Here is a 25,436-nt window from a genome sequence, read left to right as displayed (position 1 = left end):
GGTGAGAGCTTTAGAAATCCTATGACCAGGCAGGAACTTTGGAGTCCTAGGTCTGAAGCCCAGATTTACACATTCTAGCTTTGAGTCCTTAGGGAGGTTGCTCCACCTCTCTGAGCCTCGGTTTCCCCGTCTGTAAACAAAATGATGGCAGCTTGTTTCCAGGGGGTGTCTTGAGGACTCAGTGACAAGTAGATAAAGCACAGTGCACAGGGCTTAGCACGTAGTAGACAGTAAAGTTAGCAACACCTCAATTCCCCACATTTATTGCTAGAGAAACAGAGGCCAGCTAGCTTAGAGGCAGACAGAGGAAGGGGAAGGGAGAAAAGGAAGCAGGACTTACAGGGTTTCTCAAGTCATATACCCACAGAGTCCAGACAGTAAGATGGATGAGTAAAGTGGTCTAGGAGCATGAAAAATCATGTGGTTCTCTCTAGTCATCTTGTTTTCCCACTTTTGAGAGACATGGGAAATTAGAAATATTTCTCTACTCTTAGATAAATCAACGTAAGTACAGTAAGTAGCAATCAATATTCAGCTGCAATGTCAGAGAGACAACAGTGAAGAATGGTAGCTATGGCCATATGGAATGCATGTGCCCACGGAAAGGGACTGGCTAGCAGCTTCACCTGACTGCTCCCCACTGTGAGATATCCCAATTTTAATTTTAGAAGACAGAAATCCAGATTTTTCGGTGAAATCTCTCAATTTTATTTATTTTTTAAATATATTTTTATTGATTTCAGAGAAAAAGAGGAAAAGAGAGAGATAGAAACATCAGTGATGAGAATCATTGATTGGCTGCCTCCTGCACACCCCCACTGGGGATCAAGCCCACAACCCAGGCATGTGTCCTGACTGGGAATGGAACTGTGACCTCCTGGTTCATAGGTCGATGCTCAACCACTAAACAACACTGGCTGGGCAAATTTTCCAATTTTAATTAAATTTTCTAAGTGCTTCTGGATATGGGAACACAGTATATTGATCTTGCTACTATTTCACCCTTTCTGATCCTTATACCATTTATTTCTTTTTCTTGCCTTATTGCTTTGGCTAGGCCTACAATATAATGGTGATGTAATTATAGAAGGCATCCTTGTCTTATTCCTAACACAGAGGAAATGCATCTCACTTTTTAGCATTGCAGGTTTTAAATTTCATATCTATATATTTTAAAGAGGATATTTTTCCATTGACTTTTAGAGAGTAGAAGGGAAGGGGAAAGACAGAGAAACATCGATGTCACACTGATTGGTTGCCTCCCGCATGTGCATCAACCAGGGTTGGGGATTGAGCCTGCAACCAAGGTAAGTGCCCTTCACCAGAATCAAACCCAGGACCCTTCAGTCTGCAGGCTGATGCTCTATCCACTGAGCCAAACCGGCTAGGGCTAAATTTCATTATTTTTAAATATTGGCTTACTTTTTCAAGCTAAACCAAGTTTCTCTGTAGACTGGAATCAAGCTATGGGCTGCCAATTTGTGATATTTACTTTACCTGAATTCTCTGTCTGAATTGTGACAACAACTTCCTTGGGTACTTAGTCTCCCCATTTGACATATGAAGACAGGGAAGTTCGGAGAGGTGAAGTGACTTGCCACAGTCATACAGCTGGGAAGGGGCAGGGACAGGATTCAAACCCAACTCTTCCTGATGCCAACATCGGTGGGACCGTGGATGCCCAGGACAGCCATTTTACACTGCGTTCTGTCCAGTATCTTGGGGCTCTATAAGGAGTCCTGGTGTCCTGGACTAAGGGCCTTCCTCTTGGGCCGTAGTATCTCCATCTGCCAACCTAGGAGGGGTTCCGCTATGGGAACCCCAATACTGACCCAGCTTCCTCCCCTGTAGTCCAACTCTGCAGCTATTAAATATTAGACCTGATCTTGATATGTTCTGTGACTTGGCTCTGCCACTTACTGCTATTTGACTTGGGGTTATTTAACCTCAATGTGCCTGTTGCCTCATCTCAGCTGTAAAATGGGATTAAACACAGCACCTACCTAGAAGAGCTCAGGACATGCCAAGCACAGTGTAAGTGCCTACCCAGTAAACATTAATCCTCTGGTCAATGTGCATGCATGTATGCACTGACAGGAAGAGGCAGAAATGTAACTTAAATAGTTGTATTAGGATAAAAATGTGGCTTTTAACATTTCCTTTAATGTCACAGTTGATAATGTTTAATGCCTCCCATGACTTGTCTATTATATAGAGAATAAAGTCCAAATTCCTTAACCCCATATCCAAGGGTCTCTGATTCAATATTAATCCATATTTCAACAGAGCAAAGTGGCTAACAGCACAAGGACACAGGCCTTCTCAGCCTGAATACCTGCTCTGTGACTTACTAGCTATATGAGCTTGGGCAAGGAAGTTTGCCTCTCTGTGCCTCTGCTTCCTCATCTATAAAATAAGGAAAGTAACAATTTTCACCTAATTGGGCTGAGTGATATGAAATAAAAGGCTGAGCAGAGTGTCCATAATATGTTCATGTAGAGGCTTGAACATAGCGATTATCATGCTCTACCCACTGCCTCTAAATCTCTGGTCACCCTGGACCATTCACTGGCACCAGAATACAACAGGCCTTGCACTGTCATACCTGGAAGTCTTTACTCATACCTTGCTTTCCCCTAATTATCCAACAGTCTGATCGCCTTGGCTGGTGTCACTCTATGGTTAGAGCATCAGCCCATGCACCAAAAGGTCTTGGGTTTGAGTCAAGGACATGTATGTGGGTTGCAGGTTCGATCCCCACCCTGGTCAGGTGTGCGAGTGGGAGGCAACCAATTGATGTTATTCTCTCTCTCTCTCTCTCTGCCCCCCCTCCCTCCCGTCCACTCTCTCTAAAAATCAATGGAAAAAATATCCTCACACAAGGATTAACAAAAGAAACAACAACACACACAAGCACACACAAACCTACTCTGTATCCAGGCCCAGCTCAAATGTCATGTCCTTCAAAGAGACTTCCCATCTCCACCAGCCCCTCTCCTGGCTTTTATGAGGGCTGGGTACACTTAAAGCTCTCACCCCCTCAGGGAACTCATTTGTCCCTCCCATTGCTTCCTACCCTTCCTGAGGATGTGAGGAAGCCAGGCTTGCTCTGAGCTCCAGTTCTGGGCCCCAGCACAAATGTCTGAGGGATGTGCTAGCCTTCAAGGAAACTGTTATCAAACTGAGTCCAACAGTTCTGCCACATCCTGAGCCTCAGTTTCGTCTGTAACTGGGGCAATGTGGCCCGGCAGGGTGGTAGTGAAAATAAACTAGGAAACTCAACCGAGGCCCCTTATCTCTCTCCCAGCCTCCCAACGAGCCTGGTCTACTTACCCCTGGACTAGCTGGTGATGGGGAAGGGGATGCTGGATGCAGGGGCATCTATGGCCATCCAGAGACCTGCTCAAGGTGGACCACTGGCTCTAGTCAGAGTTTCTGATTCCAAAGGGTTTGGGGGCAAGGCCCAGGAGCCTGCATTTTCAAAAGAGAGTAGAAACTCTTCCTTCTGGGTGTTTCCAAGGGCTATGTTCTGAAACAGCCATTCTGGGAGCACAAAACTTCTCCAAGGCTAATGGGGCAGACAGTCCTATGAGGGACCAAGGCCCCCTCAGCCCCCAAACCCTTTGGAGGGGAGAATGTTGCCACATAGAGACTAAGAAGAAAACTGCCAAAGCTAGGGTCTAAGCCATGTGGACACACGTGTTGATAGAAACATTTATTGAGCACTTTCCAAGTGCCGGGCACTATGTGAACCCTTTGCATATTTCATCATACCAGATCCCCATGACAGCCCTACGAGGTAGTGTTGTCATTACCCACATTGTACAGATGAGGAACACAGGGCTCAGAGAGGTGAAGTGACTTACCCAAGGTCACACAGCAGTGAGTAGCCGCACTTGAATATGAAGCCAGATCTGGCTGATAGCTGCACTCTAACCACAGCACTCAAGTGCCTCCCAAGTGCCTACATCAGAGTCATCTGAAGATGCTGTGAGGAACCATATGTAAAAAGGTATAGCAGATAAGGGCTCTGACCACTGCAGGCCAGCCCCAAGGCAGCCCAGAGCGGGGTGGGCAGGGCCACCCTGTCTTTTCTGTTTAGGCACCCCAACTACAAGCCTGCACCAGCCAAACCCTGGGCCACTCAGATTCAGCCATCTCTCTTGCTATCACTCCTGCCTGGAAGCCATAAGCAGCCCTGCCCCACGTTCCAGAATGCTACAGGGCTTTCCAGAAGGATAGGGAGACACGGCAGGGCAGTCACGGGCCGTCTCTGCTGACAGCTCGCCTCCACTGGGAAGGATCTTATCTGTCCCCAGAGGCTGTGGACCCAAAGGTGAGCATCGGGCTGGGCTATGGGAGCAAACACCATGGGTCCATCACTCAGAGGCCTGGATGTAGACAGGCACAGCAAGCATGGCACACGGGCCATCAGCCCCTGCCTGTAGCTCTGCCAGTGCCAGGTTGGGGCCCAGGCCCTCAGCATGCCCAGGCACTACCAGCTCAGGTTCACTGCCCACCGTGCCACCTACTACGATGGACAGCACGGCATCCGGCTCTGAGAAGGGTGGCTTGCCTGGGGCAGCCTCGGGCACCTGCCCAGTCCCTGGGTCCTTCAACTCCTCCAGCCCCAGTGGGTCAGGCAGGGGGGTCACCACCTTGTGTCCACCACTGCTGCCACTGCGGGGGGCTGCTCTCCTCCGGGGGGGCCGCCGGGCTTGCAGGTCCTTATCCTTTTGGGGTCCGAGGCGGCAACGGTGATCCTTGAGGTATTTGTGGCGGGAAAAGCCCTTGGCGCAGCCAGCACAGCGGAACTTGTAGTTGCCTGTGTGGGCGCGCTGGTGCTCAGCGAGATGGGCACGGCGGCTGAAGGACTTGCTGCACAGGGCACACTTGTGGAGCTTCATGCCTGGTGGGGAGGGGAAGTCAGTGAGAGGCACCCAGACCCTTTACCCTGCAACAGTGCCCCTGAACTTGGAATAAAACCCAGTCTCTCGGCTTGTCTAAAAGCATCTGTGTGATCTGGGCTCTCCTACCACCAGTCTCATCTCTCACCTTCTCCCAGCCACTGTGCCAACCACACTTGCTCTCCTCAACGGCATCAAGCCGGTTCCTGCTTCTGGGCCTTTGCACTTGCTGTTTCCCTCTGCCCGGAACAATGCGTCCAGCCCCCGAATTTTCCAAGGTCTATCATCTATTTCCTCTCTGCTATGCTTGCCTCACGCGGCCCCCTAAGACCATTTCCTACAGGGCAGCTAGTGACATCTTCGGAAAACATAAAGGATCATGATATTCCCTGCTCCAAACCCTTTAATGATTCCCCAAGTTTCCCACAAAGCCCCGTACAGTCAGACCACTCCTTCACCTCTCAGTAGCTTCCCCTCCCTCCCCACACCTTGTTCTCTGAGCTCCAGGCGTCCCTCTCGCCTTTCCTTGTCTCAAACACCCCCAGTCCCTTCCCTACCTCAAGGCTTTGCATTTGCTGCTCCCTCACCCTGGAAGCCATTTCTGGCTCTTTTCATGTCAGCTCCTCTCTTCATTCTCTGCCCCATCACCCTGTTTATCTCCATCTTTACACTCAGCATACTTTGCAGCACATACTTATTTGTCTGCTGTTCATTTTCCATCTCCACTACTAAATTGAAGCTTCCCCAGGAGGGTGGGGTGGGGTTCTTCCTGATTCCCTCAGTGCTCACACATGGTAGGTTCTCAATAGTCACTCACTGAATAAGTCACTGGTGCCTCCACGTACATATGCAGTCACTCCAGCCCACACTCAGCCTGAGCCATAGCCCCCTCAACCTCCCTGGCTTACAGAGGGGCAGTGACTTGCCTGAGGCAAGTGGCAGTGCCAAAGCTCAAACCCAAGCCATCTGCCTCTAAGTCCTGATTTATTCTGTTTTCAAACTTTCTTTAGCCATTAAATCCTTCCTGTAAACCAGAGGTTCTTAACCAGGGGTGATTTTAGCCCCCAGGAGACGTTTGGCTTGTCCCCTGGAGACATTTCTGGTTGCCAAAAACGTGGAGAGATGCCACTGACACCTATTGGGTAGAGGCCAGGGATGCTACTAAACATCCTATAGTACACAGCATAGCCCCTACAACAACGAATTATCTGGCCCCAAATAATAAATAGTGCGAAGGTTGAGAAACCCATTCTAGACTAAAGAATATAGTTTAGGGAAAGCTCTGTGAAACCCCAGAAAACCAAGGAGTGCTGTGGAGACCCCTGCTCTGCCGAGGGGACAAAGAAACTTCCTGTCCTTATCTTGGGCCCAGTCAGAATACGATCTCCCTCTACATCTGATCCACACCTCGGTCACACTGGGAACCTCTCCGATTTATAGTTATCTCTTCTCAGCTCGGCTTCCCCCTCAGCCTGGGGGACTGTGTCTGACTCGCCTCTGCGCACCCCAAGGACCCTAACACAAGCCTGGCTCATGGCTCACATGAGCAAACGTTTGTTGGATAGAATGTACCAGACAGGAATAACAAGTCTCATGGGATGTGCCTGGGAGCCTGCCCCAGGGGGTTTAGCTGAACCAGACCCTCCGGGCAGGTCCAAGACCACTTACCAGAGTGGGAGAGGATATGAGCCTTCAGCTTATCTGGCCGGTTGAACTCCTTACTGCAGCCTGTGTGTGTCCTAGAACCCAAAGCCACTGGTCAGGGGGTGCTTACCAAGTTCAGAACCCTCTTGCTGGGCCCTCTGCTAACCCTGAGCATGAGGACACTCATGTCCATCCTAATGGCTGGACAAAGAAGCAGGGCGGGGAGTGAAGCCAGCAGGTGGGGCCCAGGACAGGATAAAAGGAGGGAGGGCCTGCAGTCCTCAGACCTGACATCTTCCTGTCCCACTAGTGGGTAAACCCATGCCCCCTCCATGCCAGACTCTACTCACGAGAAGGGGCATTTGTATTTCTTGAATGGCTCATGGATCAACATGTGTCTCTTCAGTTTGTCTTTGCGGTTGAATGCGGACTCACACACTGAGCATTTGTAGGGCTTCTCACCTGCAGGAGACACAGACACAGGGGATGAGGATCCCATGAGATAGAGTCTGAACAAGAGCCACTAGAGGGCAGCAGCTCCTCTAGGAAGGTGGCCTGGGAGAAAATAGCCACTCCCATTCCTTGTGACTTGGTTTTGCCAAGAAGAGGGAGCCATTTTAGACAGGGTGGCCAGGAAAGGCCTCTCTGATGGGCCACAGTTGAGGTGAGACCTGAGGTAGTAAGGGAGCGAGCCATGTGGAAATCTGGGAGTAAGGGTCCCACACAGAAGGAAAGGAGGGGGATGTTTGAGGAAAAACAAGGATGCCAGTGTGGCTGGAACTGAGTAGGGGATGGAGAATGAGGCAGAAGATGAGGTCAATGAGGCTTCCTGGCCCAACAGGGAGGGCCTAGAAGGCCAAGCAAGGACTTTGGCTTTTGCTCTTAACCTGATGAGAGGCCACAGGGGCTGAGCAGAGGAGGGACAGGGTCTGACCAGGGTTTCTCAGGCCCCTCTGGTTGCATGTAGAGAAGAGACTAGGGCTGAGGGAGGAGAAAGGAAGGAGGCTGGTACAAGAAATGGGAAGAGGTCACATACAGGCTATGCTGGAATGCAGAATTGGCAGCCCTTGCCAATGGATTGGTTGTGGGGTGTAAGAAGGGGAGAGTCTAGAATGAGACAAAGGTGAGTCAAGTGACAGGGTGTGTGATCCTGGCATTTACTGAAATGAGGTACACTGTGGGGGAGGGGGGAATTACATCTTATCCAATTGGATCCTTGCAACACCAAACCATGAGATAAGTACTATCATTATCCCTTTTTATAGATGAGAAAACTGAAGTTCATGGTCTATACCTAGTGGCTGAGGGAGCTAAGATTCTAGCCCAGCAGTATGATCCAGAGTCCACCTCAGTGTAGCCCGATTGCCCTGCCGCAGGACCACTGGGGAGAGGGGGGTTGGGAAGAGCTCTCACCTGACAGCTCACAACATGCCCTTAGGAAAGGACGCTACTGGGCTGTTTTAATTTCCTGCCATTATTTCCTCTCTATTCTCCCTCTGGAATGAGTAAATTACTTTTGAAAAATGCCATCCCCCCCCCCCCACCCAGTGATTAAGGAAATTCTGGTCCTTACAATGGAATGCTCTGCAGTTATTAAAAAGATTAAGTTACACCTATGTTTCTTGATCTGGAAAGATCTCCAAGATATATTGCTAAGGGGGAAAAGAAAGCTATTGAATAGCTTAATATAGTCCCATTTTGGTAAGAAAAAAATACAATCCTCACACTCAAAAAAAGCCCAAGCCATATGTGTTTGTATGTACACAGAATAAGCAGGAAGAACAGTGGGGGAGGGTACAATCTGTAGCAATTAGGATTTGAAGGAGGAATTTAACATTTGATTTTATGCACTTCTGTATTTACAACAAGCATGTATTACTTTTTTAAAAATTCCTTATTGTTGAAAGTATTACATGTCTCCTTTTTCCCCCACTGACCTCTCCCAACCGCTCCCGCCTCCCAGCACAGGCCCTCACCCCCCTATTGTCTGTGTCCATTGGTTATGCTTATATGCATGCATATAAGTAAGCATGTATTACTTTTGAATAATAATACTTTTAATCCTCACCCGAGGATATGTTTTTATTTATCTTAGAGAGAGAGGAAGGGAGAGGGAGGGAGGAAAAGGGAGAAACATTGACTGGTTGCCTCACATATGCACCCCAACCAGGGATGAAACCCACAACCTGGGTTTGTGCCCTGACGAGGAATTGAACCTGTGACTCTTCAGTGTATGGGATAACATTCAACCAACTGAGCCACACCAGCCAGGGATGAATAATAAAAATTTAAAAATCATAAAGAGACTAATTTGGTAATACCTATCAAAACTACTAATGCATATACCTATCTTGTTTCTTCTTTTACTGTAAAATATACCTAACATAAAATTTACCATTTTAACTATCTTTTAAGTATACAGTTCAGTGGCATTCACACTGCTGTACAATAATCTTCATCATCCACCTCCTGAACATTTTCAGCATTCCAAACTGAAACTTAGTGCTGCATATACATTTTAACCTCGCACTTCCTCTTTCGGAATATACCTATGGCTATACTACCAAAAGCTTGCTAAGGGACCCACACAGAATTGTGTATGCAAACCAACAGCTGAAAAATAATTTAAGTATCTATCCATAGGAAACTGGTTAAATAAAAAATGGTAAATGCGCCAAAACCGGTTTGGCTCAGTGGATAGAGCGTCGGCCTGCGGACTCAAGGGTCCCGGGTTCAATTCCGGTCAAGGGCATGTACCTTGGTTGCGGGCACATCCCCAGTGGGGGGCGTGCAGGAGGCAGCTGATCAATGTTTCTCTCTCATCGATATTTCTGGCTATCTCTCTCTCTTCCTCTGTAAAAAATCAATACAATATATTAAAAAAAAAAAAAGATGGTAAATGCAGAAAAATACTATGAAGCTGAGAAAAAGGTGGTATTAAGGAATATCTTCAAGGTATAATGATAAGTGAAGAAAAAAGGTACATAATAGAATCATAGTATGTGCTCATTTGTAGAAAAGTAAGCAAGTACCTTTTATAGATGCAAAATAAAGCTAGAATGATGCAGGCATGCCACTAATAGCTTAGCTGTTGTCTTTGGGGGAGAGTGTTGCCTTTGGTAGGAGTATTTTTCAAACTGCAAACTGGGAGTCACAAGCTGTTGGTGGTTATTTTAACAACTAAAATTAAACAGAACAGAAGAGAAAATAATGCTCTGTGAAACTTTTGTTTCAATATATTCTATGTATAGAGATGTGTTTTCTGAGTTGCAATAAAAAAATGTATATTTTGCCATAGGTCATAGCAAAAAAAAGAATTGAGAAACATTTGGATTGTTCATCTGAGGTGAGAGGGGGAGTTCATTTTCATTATATATGCTTTTGTATTGTCGAGGACTTTTTCCTAAGGTTTTCTCAATCTTTGGATCCTCTTCAATAAAAAAACCCCAGAATTTTCCAACTAATAAAAATTTTAATGATTAAAAAAAAAGCCAATGTGTTTCCACGGGGAACCAAGGAGAGGGGCTTTTGTCCAGGTTCCAGTGATAATTTTATGGTGAGAAAAGCGTCCCCACCCCCCAGGGCTCACAATGGTCTGTGGGGACTGACTCTCAAGGGGCAGAGCCAAAAGAACACCCCCAGCTTCCACCTGAGTGGCTGATCTCTGCTCTAGTGTTGGTGAGGGGACCAAGAAGGAGACAGGAGAGAAAGGGGGCAGAAGGCAGATACAGAAGAGAGCTAAAGGGAGATGAGGAGGAAAGCCAGATAGGGATGGGAAGGGGAACAAAGAGGGGGTTGGGGGTGGGGGCGATGAAGTAGGCAGGAGCTGGAGGGGAGCTGGGGACGCACCTGAGTGGATGTGAGCATGCAGTTTGAGGTAGTGCTCCCGCCGGAAGAACTTCTTACACACCTGGCACTTGAACCTGCCCCCGCTGCCATGTGTGGGCAGGTGACGCCGCAAGTAGCGTTCACAAGGAAACACCTGACAGAAGAAATAAATCAGTTTCAAGTCTGACTCACTAGCCCTTGCCACCTTCTCAGCTCCCCCACATTTCCAACCTTTCTTTATGGAAACAACTCCTTTTCTGCTTACCCGGGGTCAGAGCCCACAATGTCAGGCATAGCCCTTAGAACATCATGGTTCCCACTACTTACCCATAAGTCCAGTCAAAACACGCCTGCTCTGAGCTTCTGCTCAGGCTGTTTATTTTCTACCCAGAGGGCCTTTCTCTCTTACCCTGACAAACGCCTATTCATCCTTCAAGGCCCAACTCAGGTGTCACTGCTTCTTGAAGCCCTCTCTGACAACCTTGCCACACCAGGCAAAGCAAATTCCGCCCTTGAATATACACCTACATTATTATTATTATTATTATTATTATTTTAAAATATATTTTATTGATTTTTTTACAGAGAGGAAGGGAGAGGGATAGAGGGTTAGAAACATCGATGAGAGAGAAACATCTATCAGCTACCTCCTGCACACCCCCTACTGGGGATGTGCCCACAACCAAGGTATATGCCCTTGACCAGAATCGAACCTGGGACCTTTCAGTCCACAGGCCGACGCTCTATCCACTGAGCCAAACCGGTTAGGGCACATTTTTAAAGTCAGCATTTAACCCACTGAATTACAGCCCTTTGCTTATATGGGATCTCCAAGAGGACAGAAAGGGGCTTACATTCCCCAGCACAGGGCTTGAGTCAACTGACTGACAAGTAAAAGAATAAATGAATAAAATGAACAAATAACTAATGAAATTAATGAAAAGATAATAAAAAGCCAGAAAACACAGAAGCCCAAATCTCCTTCCTCCCAGATATAGGATAGGCATTCATTCATTTTTTTTCATTCATTTGATATAGAGAAGTGGTCAAGGGGCACAGACCCAACTGCCCACTACTTATTGGCCCTACCATTTCCTAGTTGGGTGACCTTTCTGTGCCTATCTCCGAGGGTTAAATGAGTCAATTCAGATAAAATGTTCAGAACAGTATCTGGCACATGGTTCTTACTTGATTCATATCTATTACTTGAACGACAAATTCCAAAGCTCAAAATTAGACTATATAATTAGAAACATCTACAATGAGGCTGAAATGAAACCAGGGCTGTCCTGGAAAATCTGCCATGTCAGGTTGTAAGAAAATGAGTAGAACAAAGAAACAAGTTAAACACACCAAGGGGATACAATCAGCAAAATCCAGACTTCGGGAAACTCCACAGGACCAATTGCCTAGTTTCTTCAACAAATAAATTGAAAGGGAAATAAAAGGAACAATGGTGTGGGAAACCTGTATATTAAAAGAAACTTTGGTCATATCAACCAACTGCAATATGTAGACCTGATACAAACAAACAAACTTTACAAAAATTATGATGTTTTTGATATAATTGGAACACAGCCTGGATATTTGATAGTATTAAGGGATAGGTTTCAATGAGACTTTTCAGATTTGCTAAAAAGAAGTAACAAGGACAGCCCAGCGGGTGTGGCTCAGTAGTTGAGTGTAGATCTATGAACCAGGAGGTCACTGTTCGATTCCTGGTCAGGGCACATGCCTAGGTTGTGGGTTACATTACCAGTAGGGGGAATACAGGAGGCAGCTGATGAATGATTCTCTCTCATTATTGATGTTTCTATCTCTCTCTCCCTTCCTCTCTGATACCAATACAAATATATTTTTTTAAAATTAAAAATAAATAACAGCCCTAACCGGTTTGGCTCAGCAGATAGAGCATTGGCCTGTGGACTGAAAGGTCTCAGGTTCGATTCCGGTCAAGGGCATGTACCTTGGTTGCGGGCACATCCCCAGTGGGGGGTATGCAGGAGGCAGCTGATCAATGTTTCTCTCTCATCGATGTTTCTAACTCTCCATCCTTTCCCCTTCCTCTCTGTAAAAAATCAATAAAAATATATTTAAAAAAATAAAAATAAATAACAAGGATAATAACACATCAGGAAATTGGTGGCCACTGTTCAGACACGGGGCCTGGGCCTAGGACAGGCCTCATCCCTTGTCAGCCCAGCAGCAGCACCAGATGGCCATGTGTGGTGTCTGATGGGTAAGAGGCCAGGCAGAGCTCTTACTCTTCAAAGATGAAGTGTCATCTGTGGAGACAACTCCAAGCTTTGCCTTCATGGGTTTAGGAGGGGAGAGGAGGAGAAGGAAACAGTGAGGTTTTCACTCCACCACCGGTTGCCCCTGTTGTCGCAGGGATACCCACCTTTTGGCAGTGTGGGCAGGGAAAGTTGTGGGTGGCGGTCTGTAGGTGGTGCTCCAGGGCCTCAGGGGTAGAGTATTTGTTGACACATTTGACACATCTAAATAGGAAGGAGCAGAAGTGAGAGTAATGTGGGGGGGCTGGACTCACCCAGCAGATCCAAGAATCAGCTTCTCCACTCCCCCAGGGCCAACATTAGGAGGCAAAATCCTACATTTAATTCATTCTCAAATCAGTGTACTCTTCTTGTTAGCCACTGTCTCCATCCTAGTCCAAGCTGTCATTCTCTCTCACTGGGACATGTGTAGTAGCCTCCTCACTGCCCGCCCCCCCCCCCCCCCCACCCCCGCTCCCCTCTATAAGGTCCATTACCCATAGGGGAGCCAGAAGTGCCTTTAAAAATCAAAATCAGCCTAACCGGTTTGGCTCAGTGGATAGAGCGTCAACCTGCGGACTGAGGGGTCCCGGGTTCGGTTCCAGTCAAGGGCATATACCTTGGTTGCGCGCACATCCCCAGTAGGGGGTGTGCAGGAGGCAGCTGATCAATGTTTCTCTCTCATCGATGTTTCTAACTCTCTATCCCTCTCCCTTCCTTTCTGTAAAAAATCAATAAAATATATTAAAAAAATAAAATAAAAATCAGATCATGTCACACCCTTGCTTAAAAGTCCCCACCTTAGCCCTAGCTGGTCTGGCTCAGTGTATAGAGCGTCGGCCTGTGGACTCAAGGGTCCTGGGTTCGATTCCAGTCAAGGGCACATGCCCGGGTTGTGGGCTCGGTCCCCAGTAGGGGGCGTGCAGAAGGCAGCCAACCAATGATTCCCTCTCATCATTGATGTTTCTATCTCTCTCTCTTCCTCTCCCTTCCTCTCTGAAATCAATAAAAATATATTTTTGCCGAAACCGGTTTGGCTCAGTGGATAGAGCGTCGGCCTGCAGACTGAATGGTCTCAGGTTCGATTCCGGTCAAGGGCATGTACCTGGGTTGCGGGCACATCCCCAGTAGGAGATGTGCAGGAGGCAGCTGATCGATGTTTCTCTCTCATCGATGTTTCTAGCTCTCTATCTCTCTCCCTTCCTCTCTGTAAAAAATCAATAAAATATATTTAAAAAAATAAAAATAAAAAAAAAATAAAAATAAAAATATATTTTTTAAAAAATCCCCACCTTGGAGGAGCCAAGATGGCGGCGTAGGTAAACACCGGAGACCGCTGCCGCAAACAACCATTTCAAAAATACAACTAAAAGACTGAACGGACATCACCCAGAACCACAGGAAGGCTGGCTGAAGAGAGACTCTACAACTAGAAGGAAAGAGAACAGCAAATCGAGGCTCAGAGGCGGCGCAGTGTGGAAAATACAAAGGTACCGAGGTGCGCGCGCAAAGCGGGCTGGTGGCTGAGGGCGCGGTTGTCGTTTTCTGTCGGGAGTGAGTCTCAGACTCTGGGCTCCAGATCCGGGCGAGTCTCTAGGGACCCAGACTCAAACGGGAGAAGCGGGATTATCCAGCATCAGTTGGAACCTGAGGGCAGCTTTCTCTCCGAGGTTTGCAGCGGCTGCCGGGGTTCTGAGAAGCAGAGCCTCTGGGAACGGGACTGAGCGTGGCCATAACTGCTCCCTCCGCCCGCCCTGTTGATCCCGCCCTGCCCAAAGCCTGCGCACAGCCATTTGCCGATCGCCTCAGGCAAAGGCTGGATTAGCGCCTCCCCAGAAGGCAGACGTTTTCCACACAGCTGATTCCTACAGCCAGTCGGCCTGGGGGTCAAATCCCTCTAGTGTTAACTACAACAATTAAGGCTTGGCTAGAACAAGACTGCGCACAGAGACCACAAGGGGGTGCACCAAGAAAGCATAAAAGATGCGGAGACAAAAAAACATGACAGAAATGGAGGATATGGAGCTAAGAATCGCAATTTTGAGGGCTTGCCATAAATTTGTGCAGAGCCTCACGAAAACTAATGAGACCCTCGATGCTACGATAAAGAAATTAGAAAGTAAGCATACACGGACTGAAATAAAGAATATTATACCCAATAGCAGACCAGAGGAGTACAATAATCAAACCAAAGATTCGACAAAAAACACCCAATTGGAAAAGCAAAATGAAAAAAGAATCCGAAAGTGTGAAGATAGTGTAAGGAGCCTCTGGGACAGCTTTAAGCGGTCTAATATCAGAGTCATTGGAGTGCCAGAAGATGAGAGACAGCAAGATATTGAAAACCTATTTCAAGAAATAATGGCAGAAAACTTCCCCCACCTGGAGAAAGAAATGGACTTACAGGTCCAAGAAGCGCAGAGAACCCCAAACAAAAGGAATCCAAAGAGGACCACACCAAGACACATCATCATTAAAATGCCAAGAGCAAAAGACAAAGAGAAAATCTTAAAAGCAGCAAGAGAAAGAGGCTCAATTACCTACAAGGGAATACCCATACGACTGTCAGCTGATTTCTCAACAGAAACTTTGCAGGCCAGAAGGGAATGGCAAGAAATATTCAAAGTGCTGAATACCAAGAACCTACAACCAAGATTACTTTATCCAGCAAAGCTATCATTCAGAATTGAAGGTCAGATAAAGAGCTTCACAGATAAGGAAAAGCTAAAGGAGTTCATCACCGCCAAACCAGTATTATATGAAATGCTGAAAGGTATCCTTTAAGAAGAGGAAGAAGAAGAAAAAGGTAAAGATATAAACTATGAACAACAAACATGCATCTATCAACAAATGAATCTAAGAATCAAGTGAATAAATAACCTGATGTACAGAATGAACTGGTGATTATAATAGAATCAGGGACATAGAAAGGGAATAGACTGACTATTCTTGGGGGAAAAAGGGGTGTGGGAGATGCGGGAAGTGACTGGACAAAAATCATGCACCTATGGATGAACACAGTGGGTGGGGAGTGAGGGTGGAGGGTGGGGTGGGAGCTGGAAGGAGGGGAGTTATGGGGGGAAAAAAAGAGGAACAAATGTAATAATCTGAACAATAAAGATTTAATAAAAAAAAAAAAAAAAAAATCCCCACCTTAGTCTAAAGGCCCTACTGGCCTGATCTACTGCTACTCCCAAACTTCATCTTTCTTCACTGCCCAGCTCACTCACGCTGCTCCAGCTACTCTGGCCTCGTTAATGTACCTCAAACACACCAAGTCTGATTCCACTTGAGGGCCTTTGTACTTGCTGTTTCTATCATCTGGAACACTCTTCCCCAAGTTTTCCCCTAGGCAGCATCTTCTCATCCTTTGTGTCTCAGCTCCTCAGAGAGGCCCTCCCTGACCACCCTGTCTTAAGTTTCTCCCTCTGTCCACCCCCAACTCTTTTTATGTTACCCAGGTTTATCTTCTTCTCAGCACTCATTACCTAGAATTATTTTATTTGTTTGCTTACTTGATTATTATCGATCTCCTCCACCAGTAAATGGGCTCTGGAGACAGGAACCATATCTGTCCTTTTCACAAACTGCTCTGAGCACTAGTAACAATCTGTTATATGAGAGTCAGAGAGATAATGATCCCGGCCTGGTTCTTCCCCATCTCTGACCCTCAGTTTCCTCATCCATAAAATGGGGTGGGAATCCCAAATGGACATGCCCCTCGCTCATTTTTAAGATTGTCATGAGAGTCAAAGGACACAACTGTGCTAAATAGTTCATAAACCGCAAAGCACTATAGATAGACATGTCTTTAGTGTAAACAGTCTTTATATCACTGTGGCTGACATGCCTTAAAAATAGCAGCTTCAGGCCACAAACCTGAAGAAGATCCCATTCTCTCCCCACCATGAAAACATTTGCCAGCAAATAAAACCAATTACGATGCCGTACCAGTGAGGAATGCCAAAGGTAAGTAGGCAATTCATACCAAAAACAAAAACAAGGGCCCTGCCAACTATATGCCAGGGCCACCATGGGAAAGCAGCAGGCAGGTGCACCTGTGGAGGGCGCAGGGGACCCCCCTCAAACCACACAATGAAATGCTTCCACAGCAAGAAAGAAAGAGGAGGGGGTGGGGGTGGGAAGAGAGCTATCAGGAGGGCAGAAACCTCACAAGCTGGTGTGAGGAAGAGGTTAAGAACTGCACCAGCTTCAGCAGTGAGGAGACACAGGTTTGTGTGGGAAATATTTTAGCAATAACCACTAAAATTAAAACTCCCTGAAAGAAAAACCACCCTAATTAAGTCATCCAAGGTAACATCCCCAGCAACGGGGTAAACCAACATCATGTACCTCCTGATATAATGCATTGAGAAGGACACAGCATCACCTTGTCATATTTCTGCCAAAAGTACGAATTTGGATCTAGACAAATCTAAACTAAGGACATTCTACAAAATAACTGGCCTACGCTCTTTAGAAATATCAAGGTCATCACCCAGCCAGTGGTTGAATGCTGAACTATGAACCATGAAGTCACAGTTCAGTTCCCAGTCAGGGCACATACCCAGGTTGTGGGCTCAACCCCCAGTAGGGGGCATGCAGGAGGCAGCCCATCAACGATGTTTCTCTCTAATTGATGTTTCTATCTCTCTATCCCTCTCCCTTCCTCTCTCTAAAAACCATAAAAACATGTATATTTTTTAAAAAAACATATAAAAAATATCAAGGTCATGAAAGACAAAGACAGACTGAAGACTTGGAAAGTAAAGAGACATGACAACTGTCCTGGCCAGGTAGCTCAGTTGGTTAAAGTGTTCCAATACGCCAAGATTGCAGGTTCAATCCCTGGTCAGGGCACATACAATAATCAACCAATGAATGCATAAATAAGTGGAACAACAAACTGATATTTCTCTCCCTCCTTCTCTCGCTCTCTCTCTCTCTCTCTCTCTCTCAAATCAGTCAGTAAAAAGTTATCTTAAAAAAGAGAGAGATGACAACTGAATTAAATGTGTGTGGTCCTGGATTGAATCCTGGGCCAGAAAAACTTTTTTTCTTTTTCTTTGTCTATAAAGGATGCATTGGGACAATTGGAAATTTTTGAGTGAGGTCTGTAGATTAGATAACAGAAGTGTATTGATTTAACTTCCTAATTGATAACTACACCATGTCTATGTAAGAGGTTACCCTTGTTTTTAGAAAATACACACTGAAAAGAAAGGGTAAGGGAGTATCATGTTGGCAAATTGTTCTCAAATGGCTCAGAATAGGATAAAGCAAATGTCATAAAAAGAACATCTGGGAAGTCTGGGTGAAGAGTATCTGTGGGAATTCTTTGCACTAGTCTTGTAATTTCTCTGGAAGTCTGAAATTATGTCAAAATAAGTTGAAAAAGGACACTTCCTGAAAGCGACCGTATGTGGGATGGGGTGGGTCAAGGTGGAAGGGAAATTCCTCTACGATTTTTTGTAGTTTTTATTTTTATATTTATTTGTTTGTTTGTAATTTTTTTTTTTTTCAGAGAAATGAGGGATAGGGAGAGAGAGAAACATCAATGATATGAGAAAATTGTTAATTGGCTATCTCCTGCACACCCTCCACTGGGGATGAAGCCCGAAACCTAGGCATGTGCCCTGATCAGAATCAAACCATGATTTCCTGGTTCATAAATAGATGCTCAACCACTGAGCCACGCCAGTTGGGCCAGAGAGATCCTATTAAGTTTTAGTCTATCTTTCAGAAGTTGTGCAATAGGAAGATGGTGTGATACATTTATATCAAATTTGGTGACTGTGTTTGGGATGATCTGACTTAAACATAGCTGTGATATTTATATCTATATCCATACCTATAGACATGCTTGTTACAGATATAAACCAAAAGGCATGTACCAAGAGGTTAATAGGGGTTATTTTGGGTGACAGGGTTTTATTTTTTGTTTTTGTGTGAGTTTTTAAAAGATCTTTTTCTCTGCATTGAACATGAATTTTGTAATTAGAAAAGAAATCAATAAATCTTATTTTTAAGAGGAAAAAGTAAATATATAGCATGAATTTTTACTTGAGGGGTTTGGGCAGGCACCATAAGCAGGCCAAGGTAATGTGGCCCAAAGCAGAGCAGCCAGACCGATGGGGCCTGGGCCCCTGAAAATGGAATGAAGCCACCACACCTGCTCAAACGTTACCATGAGAGAGAAATAAACTCTCATCTTGTTTAAGCCACTGTTATTTTTGTCTCTATTGCAAGTAACCAAACCTATATCTAAATTAAACAAATAAAAAATTACAGCAATAATATTTATTGAGCACCTATTATGTTGCAGGCACCATGTTTAAGTGCCTCATACTCATCTTACTTGATCCTAATAAATAATCCAATAGGGTAGGCACTACCGTATCCTCATTTCACAGATGAGAAGACTGGGGCTTAGAGTGGTTGAATGCCTTGCCAAGGACTTCCATTGGGTTTGTAGTAAGCTGAGATGTGAGCACAAGCAGGTGGCTCCACAGCCCTGGTCGGTACCATGACACCATTTCGCCCTTAGGCCATCCAGACAGTGGCCTGCCTCCCTGCACCTACTCTTACTTTTGAGCCATCAGCTCCAACACAATAGAAGTGATTGACTGCAGACACGGGGCCATCAGCATTGAGCTCAACCCTCAGCCTGCAAACTCCCAGACCAGAGCTATGGAGCTTCCAGGCTCCCGGACAAGGTTTGAATCTCTGCTGATGTTGTGGGCAGGTCACTTCTCCTGTCTGAGTCTCAGTGTCCTCATGTTCAAAATGGGGAGGATACCATTATGGACTGAACTGTGTCCCTCCAAAATTCACATGTTGAAGCCCTGGCCCTCAATGTAATGGTATCTGGAGATGGGCCTTTTGGAGGTGGTTAAAGATTAGATGACATCATGAGTGTGGGGTCCTCATGATGAGATTAGTGCCCTTATAAAAAAAGACCAGAGAGATAAGGCACCCACCCCCTCTCTCACATGTCTATAGTATTTTGTTATAGCAGCCTGAGCTGACTAACACAACCTACCTCCCAGGATTGTAGGGATCAATATCCCAGAGTCAGAGCTTAGCACATAGTAGGTGCTCCCTTCCTTTTACTTGGAATCTCAGTCCAGAGGGCCACATAGCCAAAGGAATTTATAGATAATCCACAGTCTGGAAGAGCAAAAGCAAAAGTCCTCCGATTACAAATTTCCATCCCCTTGGTTGGTAAAAGCCTCATCTGGCTTTCCTGTCTCTCTGGCTCCATTTCCCAATCTCCCCCAGGGCCAGCTGCTCTATACCCCATTTCATGAGTCACAGTCCCCCTGCCAACTTCTCAAATCTCGTGATTTCTATAAGGCCCCAGGCCCTGGCACCACTTCCTCCCCCAGCCTTCATGTAAATATCACTTTCCACTTGTACTCTATGCAACAGTCATACCAAACCACTTGCTAATTTTTTCATATCTCTACACTTGTTCATCTTCCTGCTAGGAATGCTCTCCACCTGACCCACTGCCAACCTGGCAAACTCCTACTCATCCTTCAAAACCCAGTTCAGATACCATTGCTTTGGACACCTTCCCTACCTCCCACTGTGGTATTTCTATATCAGATTATATCTATATATCTATATCTATATCTATATCTATATCTATATCTATATCTATCTATATCTATATCTATATCTATATCTATATCTATATCTATATCTATGCCCAGCGACCATTAAGGCAGAACAACCGGTGGCTATGACCCTCACTGTGGCAGCCAACCGCCCAGCCCCCAAATGGCCCCCCCCACCTCCACACCTGCAGGTCAGGGACACAGGAAGCATATGACTGAGCTGTCAGCACCCTTCTTAGGGGAGAAGCCAGCCAGGTATACAGAAGGTGCTCAGTGAGAAGTCCACACGGGTTGTGTTCCCACCTTTATGCTGTCACCCCACCACCACCACAATGCCGAAGGCAGGCTGATTCAGGAACCCCGTGCTGACCACCCACACGGAGAAACAGCATGTGATCAACATCATGTCCCGCAGACTTCTGAATCCACTACTGACCCGGAGCGGGCAGATCCGGACTGAGACAGAAGGTCTGGGAAAAGCAGGGCCGTGGACGGCTGTGTTCTGCATTTGCTGCCAGACCCTGCTCCCTGGCCCCCTCTGTGTGCGAAGCGCCTGCATCACCGCCCTTGGATGGAGGCCTGTGAAGGAGTGAAAAACTGTGGCTGTGCCTGTGGCTGCGCTTGGCCTCCTGTCCTTGTGGATAAGCAGGAAACATATTTACATACCAGAATCTAATACCCTCTTTGTCCATAATAGCACAAATAATGCAAGACCCACCCGTTTCTAAACAGGACTCTGTCCAGCTGCGTGAGAACCCAGATCCAAGGCGTGCTCTTGGCCGAGGAGGCTGCAAAGGCTGCCGCTGCCCATGCGGTCAAATCCTCCGCACAGTGGTGATATCAGAGCCCCCGCCCCCCTCCCTGGGGCTCAGACAGCTGAGCCGCTGACACCTGGTAGGTGGCCTGGCACCAGCCTCATCTGCGCAGCCACTTTCAACCTTCCACCAGCTCCTGGAGGCAGGTGGGCTTGCAGATAGAGGCTTCAGGTTAAAGCAACCCTGCTGGTGTACACAGACACACAGGCTTTTTGATGAGAGAGGACCCACAACATCCCTTCAGGAACGTGGTAACTGCTCTGAGATCATGCTCCCAGCCTTGGCGACTCTCAAATAGGCCTCAGTGATTCCACTTGCCAGATGCAAAGACTGACCAGGGTTTCATGAGACCAATGGAAACCTCGGCCCCAGAGCAGCTGCTTCCTTTCAAAAGGAAGGTCACCCTGCCTGCAGGTCCTTGCTCTTCATCACTTTGAATATTTCTTGCCACACCCTTCTCTACCCAGCAAAGCTCATTTAGAATTGAAGGCCAGATAAAGAGCTTCACAGATAAGAAAAAGCTAAAGGAGTTCATCCCCCCGGGGGTGGGGCAGGCCAACCACCTGAGGCCCCTTCCCCTCCCCGCACCCACCCGGCCCATTGCCCTGAGATGGGGCGGCCAGCTGGACCCCACTTGTGCATGAATTCGTGAACTGGGCTTCTACTTTATATATATATATAAAATAGCATTTTATCACAATATATGGTAAAAATATTTATATATTTGTCTCCCTAAGCAGCACATGCATTCTAAACTCAAGGTCTATATTTACTTGTCTCTGAACCTCAGAAGTTCACCCAGGAATTACAGCAGGGCCCCCTAACAGAGGTCATCAGCCAAGTAACTGCAGGTACAATATTGATTTTGTTTTAATCCTCACCCGAGGATATTTTTCCCACTGATTTCTAGAGAGAGTGGAAGAGGGAGACAGACTCTGAAAGAAAGAACCATTGACGTGAGAGAGACACATCGATTGGTTGTCTCCTGCATGTGCCCCTACCAGGGCTGGGGAACCTTCAACCAAGGTACATGCCCTTGACTGGGAATCGAACGCACGACTCTTCGGTCCTTGGGCCAACACTATAACCACTGAGCAAAACTGGCCAGGGCCTTGCAGGTACAATTTTATACAAAGAAGCAAAAGCCATTTAACATGGAAATATTCACCAACGACTAGAAGGAGTCCTCAAACAAGTCCCTGTTTTCACTAAGATCCATCCCCACATATTTGCTGAGCATTGTGAGACAGCAACACAGGGCAAATGCACAGCAAAATAACTGCAGGGCAAAAACGCAGTATTTCACAATTAGAAAAGAGATACTGGATATCTGCAAATAACCCCACCAACAAAGGAGAGTCTAGAGGAGGAGCCAGAAAACAATTGAGGAAGAGAAACTCAAAGGCTGATCAAGGAATGATAGCTCCAAAGAGAATGATTTGAGGATCTAAGGATTAAAAAGCATGTGGCACAACTGAGGGAGCCTTCCATCATTTCTGCCAAAGGGACCCTCTTTGTGACTGTAACAGAAAACTAAGGTGATGTAAAGGACAGTCAGAAAAAATAACCCCAAATCAAATCTACACTTGAAGCATGCCTTGTTCATTCTAAGAATAAGCATATAGCTTCAACTTTAACCTAAATTTTATATATTATAAAAAAATAGAATCTTATTTGTATGATTTTTGCTTTCAAATGTGCTTGTTAATTTGTTTTTTCATTCTAAGAATCTGTGTACCATTCCCACTGTAACCTAAGTTTTGTAGATTATCAGACAAAATAATATTTTTAGTATAAAAAAATCAAAAATTTTTTTCTACTGTAACAAGGAAAGACTGGTTGCCCCCCCGCCCCTTTTTTTAAGGATGAATATCTGCCAAGTTAAAGAATGCTATAAGGAGGGCCAGCATCTTTTCCCCCACCAGTGCTAAGGCTCAGAACCCACTCTGCCAGCCCAGAGACTCAGTTTCCCCTCTGAGGTGTCTGACAGTCCTGTGGGAGAGGAAGTGGAAGACACGTACTTGTAGACCGTGCTGTCCTTCTTGGGGCTGTGCTGCGGCAGGAGGCTGTGGGAGTACTGGTGCACGCCCAGGTCATACAGTGAGGGAAAGTCCTTGCTGCAGAGGTGGCAGCGGTAGCTCAACTCCTCCTGGTGGCTCTTGATGTGCTCCAGAAAAGTGTCGAGCTTTGGAAACGTCTGGGCGCAGCTTTTGACCACACACTTGTACACCTTGATGGTAGACATGGAGCAGGTTAAAGGGGAGGCAGGAGAGCTGCCTTCACTGCTGCCCCCTGCCCTGTGGCATCCACCTGGAACACTGCTGGTGAATGGCCCTACTCTCCTGCTTTTATTTTGATTGGAGGGTCCTCTCAGCCAGTCATAATGACCACACTACCCTTTCCTCAGGCTCTGGAAATACAGTAAAAAGATGACATTGTGGCCTTCCAATCTCATACTGGAGTAGTGGCTCCCCAACTTGAGCGCATATGACAGTGACAGATTGCTGGGCGCCACCCCCAGCGTATCTGATTGGGCAGGTCTGGTGGCCTGAACATGCGCATCCTAACAAGTACCCAGCTGATGCTGGTCCAGAGACCTCACTTTGAGAACTGCTATCTAGCAAGCCTACCTGGGGTCATCTCTGGGGGAATGCGCATTGTTTTGACTATTTACCACTGATTAGAATCCAGACTCTAAAACTAAATATTAACTTTTACAAAACTGATCTGATATAAATGACTTCTGTCAGGTAGAAAGGATAACCCCAAATCTTAAAGGTTTTGTTGCCCTGTAGGACATTAACCAAATTTGTATCTATCTTAGCAATCCTTTTTCAAAAAATTAAATTTATTGGGGTGATATTGGTTAATAGGATCATATAGGTTTCAGGTGTAGATTTCTAAGTTACTAACTTAGCAATCTCATTTCAGTATTCCTTTTTCCCCTGATAGTACTATATAGGTATAAATATCAGTGTCTCATATCTTCTTTTGAACTGACTTTCTCATCCTTCCAGTTCCCTCATTAATGAGTTACGTAAAATTCTGACTCATATTCATTATGTTATTTATATGAGAATCATGTTTTTAACATTTTGAAAATTATACTTTGACAAGCGGTACACACTCCTGGTTGCCTGAACAATTCCACAAGCTCCTTGCTTTTTTTTTAATTAAAAAAAATGTTTCTATTGATTTCAGAGAAAGGAAGAGAAAGGGAGAGAGGAATAGAAAAACATCAATGATGAGAGAGAATAATTGACTGTCTACCTCCCACATGCTCCCTATGGGGATCGAGCCAGCAACCTGATTGAGAATCGAACCATGGTCTCCTGGTTCATGGGTCAACCTTCAACCACTGAACCACACCGACCAGGCACACAAGTTCCTTCTTCCTAACAAAGTGAACCATGATTTGCTCAAGGTGGTAACATACTCAGTTAAAGGCTGGTGTGGCTCAATTGGTTGGAGTGTCATCCTGTGTACACCAAAAGGTGGTGAGTTTGATTCCCGGTCAGGGCACATATCCAGGTTGTGGATTCGATCCCAGGTCGGGACACATGTGGGAGGCAACCAATTGATGTTTCTCTCTCTTTCCCCCTTCCCCCCTCTCTCTCTCTCTCTCTCTCTATTAAATATATTTTTATTGATTTCAGAGAGGAGAGAGATAGAAACATCAATGATGAGAGAATCATTGATTGGCTGCCTCCTGCATGCCCCCTAGTGGGGATTGAGCCTGAAACCTCGGCATGTATCCTTGACCGGAATCCAACTTGGGACCCTTCAGTCCCCAGGACGACGGAGCCAAACCAGCTAGGGGCCCCTTCCTCTCTCTAAAAAAACAAAAAAACATTTGATTCCATATCCCTGTCTCCCTTGCATCTAGTGTCAGTCATATGACTCCTTTCTTACCAATGATATGTAGTAGTCTTTAGGGAAGGCATCATTCCCAGAACAAAAAGGCCAAAAAAATTCCTAGGAGAAAACCCCTCTGCCTTTTGCATTTGTTCTGACTGGAATACAAATGTGATGGCTGGAGATCCAGCAGCCATCCTGTAATCTTGAGAATGAAAGCCACATGCTAAGGATAGCAGAACATAAAGCCAGAAAAAGCCTGCGTCCATGATGACATATCTGATCTGCTATACAAGCCCAACACTGCCTACTTAAGGACTTCTGATGTGAGAGAAAGAAAACCCTAAGTAGTAAGCCAGTTTTCTATTATTTGCAGCAGAATAATGCATTCCTAAATGACAGAGCACATGCACTTACTCTGACCAACAAGAGATCTTCAAGGAAAGGTTTCCTTGCTTCTAAAAAAGCACTGAAAAGCCTGGCAGGCGGGGC

At 46.0% G+C, this 25,436-nt stretch overlaps 1 protein-coding gene across 2 annotated transcripts in view; it reads right to left on the bottom strand.

The window, feature by feature from the left end:
- Nucleotides 1–2,806: 2,806 nt before the first annotated feature.
- The window catches only part of ZNF341 (zinc finger protein 341), a 50,551-nt gene continuing 27,921 nt past the window's right edge, over nt 2,807–25,436 (bottom strand). The window contains exons 10-16 of one of the 2 annotated variants that reach the window (XM_070420156.1): nt 23,111–23,319; nt 12,781–12,877; nt 10,401–10,533; nt 6,902–7,013; nt 6,576–6,646; nt 4,659–4,909; nt 2,807–3,988 (exon numbers count right to left, since the gene is read on the bottom strand). In XM_070420156.1, coding sequence (XP_070276257.1) covers nt 3,965–3,988; nt 4,659–4,909; nt 6,576–6,646; nt 6,902–7,013; nt 10,401–10,533; nt 12,781–12,877; nt 23,111–23,319 — 897 coding nt within the window. In that variant the 3' untranslated portion in view covers nt 2,807–3,964. Of the gene's footprint in view, nt 4,910–6,575; nt 6,647–6,901; nt 7,014–10,400; nt 10,534–12,780; nt 12,878–23,110; nt 23,320–25,436 lie in introns of both variants that reach the window. The other variant, XM_070420155.1, reaches the window with a different exon arrangement.

The sequence above is a fragment of the Myotis yumanensis genome, unplaced genomic scaffold, assembly GCF_028538775.1.
Source record: "Myotis yumanensis isolate MYYU_CA2020_CCGP unplaced genomic scaffold, mMyoYum1.0.hap1 SCAF_7, whole genome shotgun sequence".
Classification (NCBI taxonomy): domain Eukaryota; kingdom Metazoa; phylum Chordata; class Mammalia; order Chiroptera; family Vespertilionidae; genus Myotis; species Myotis yumanensis.
This window is presented reverse-complemented; position numbering and strand designations above follow the sequence as displayed.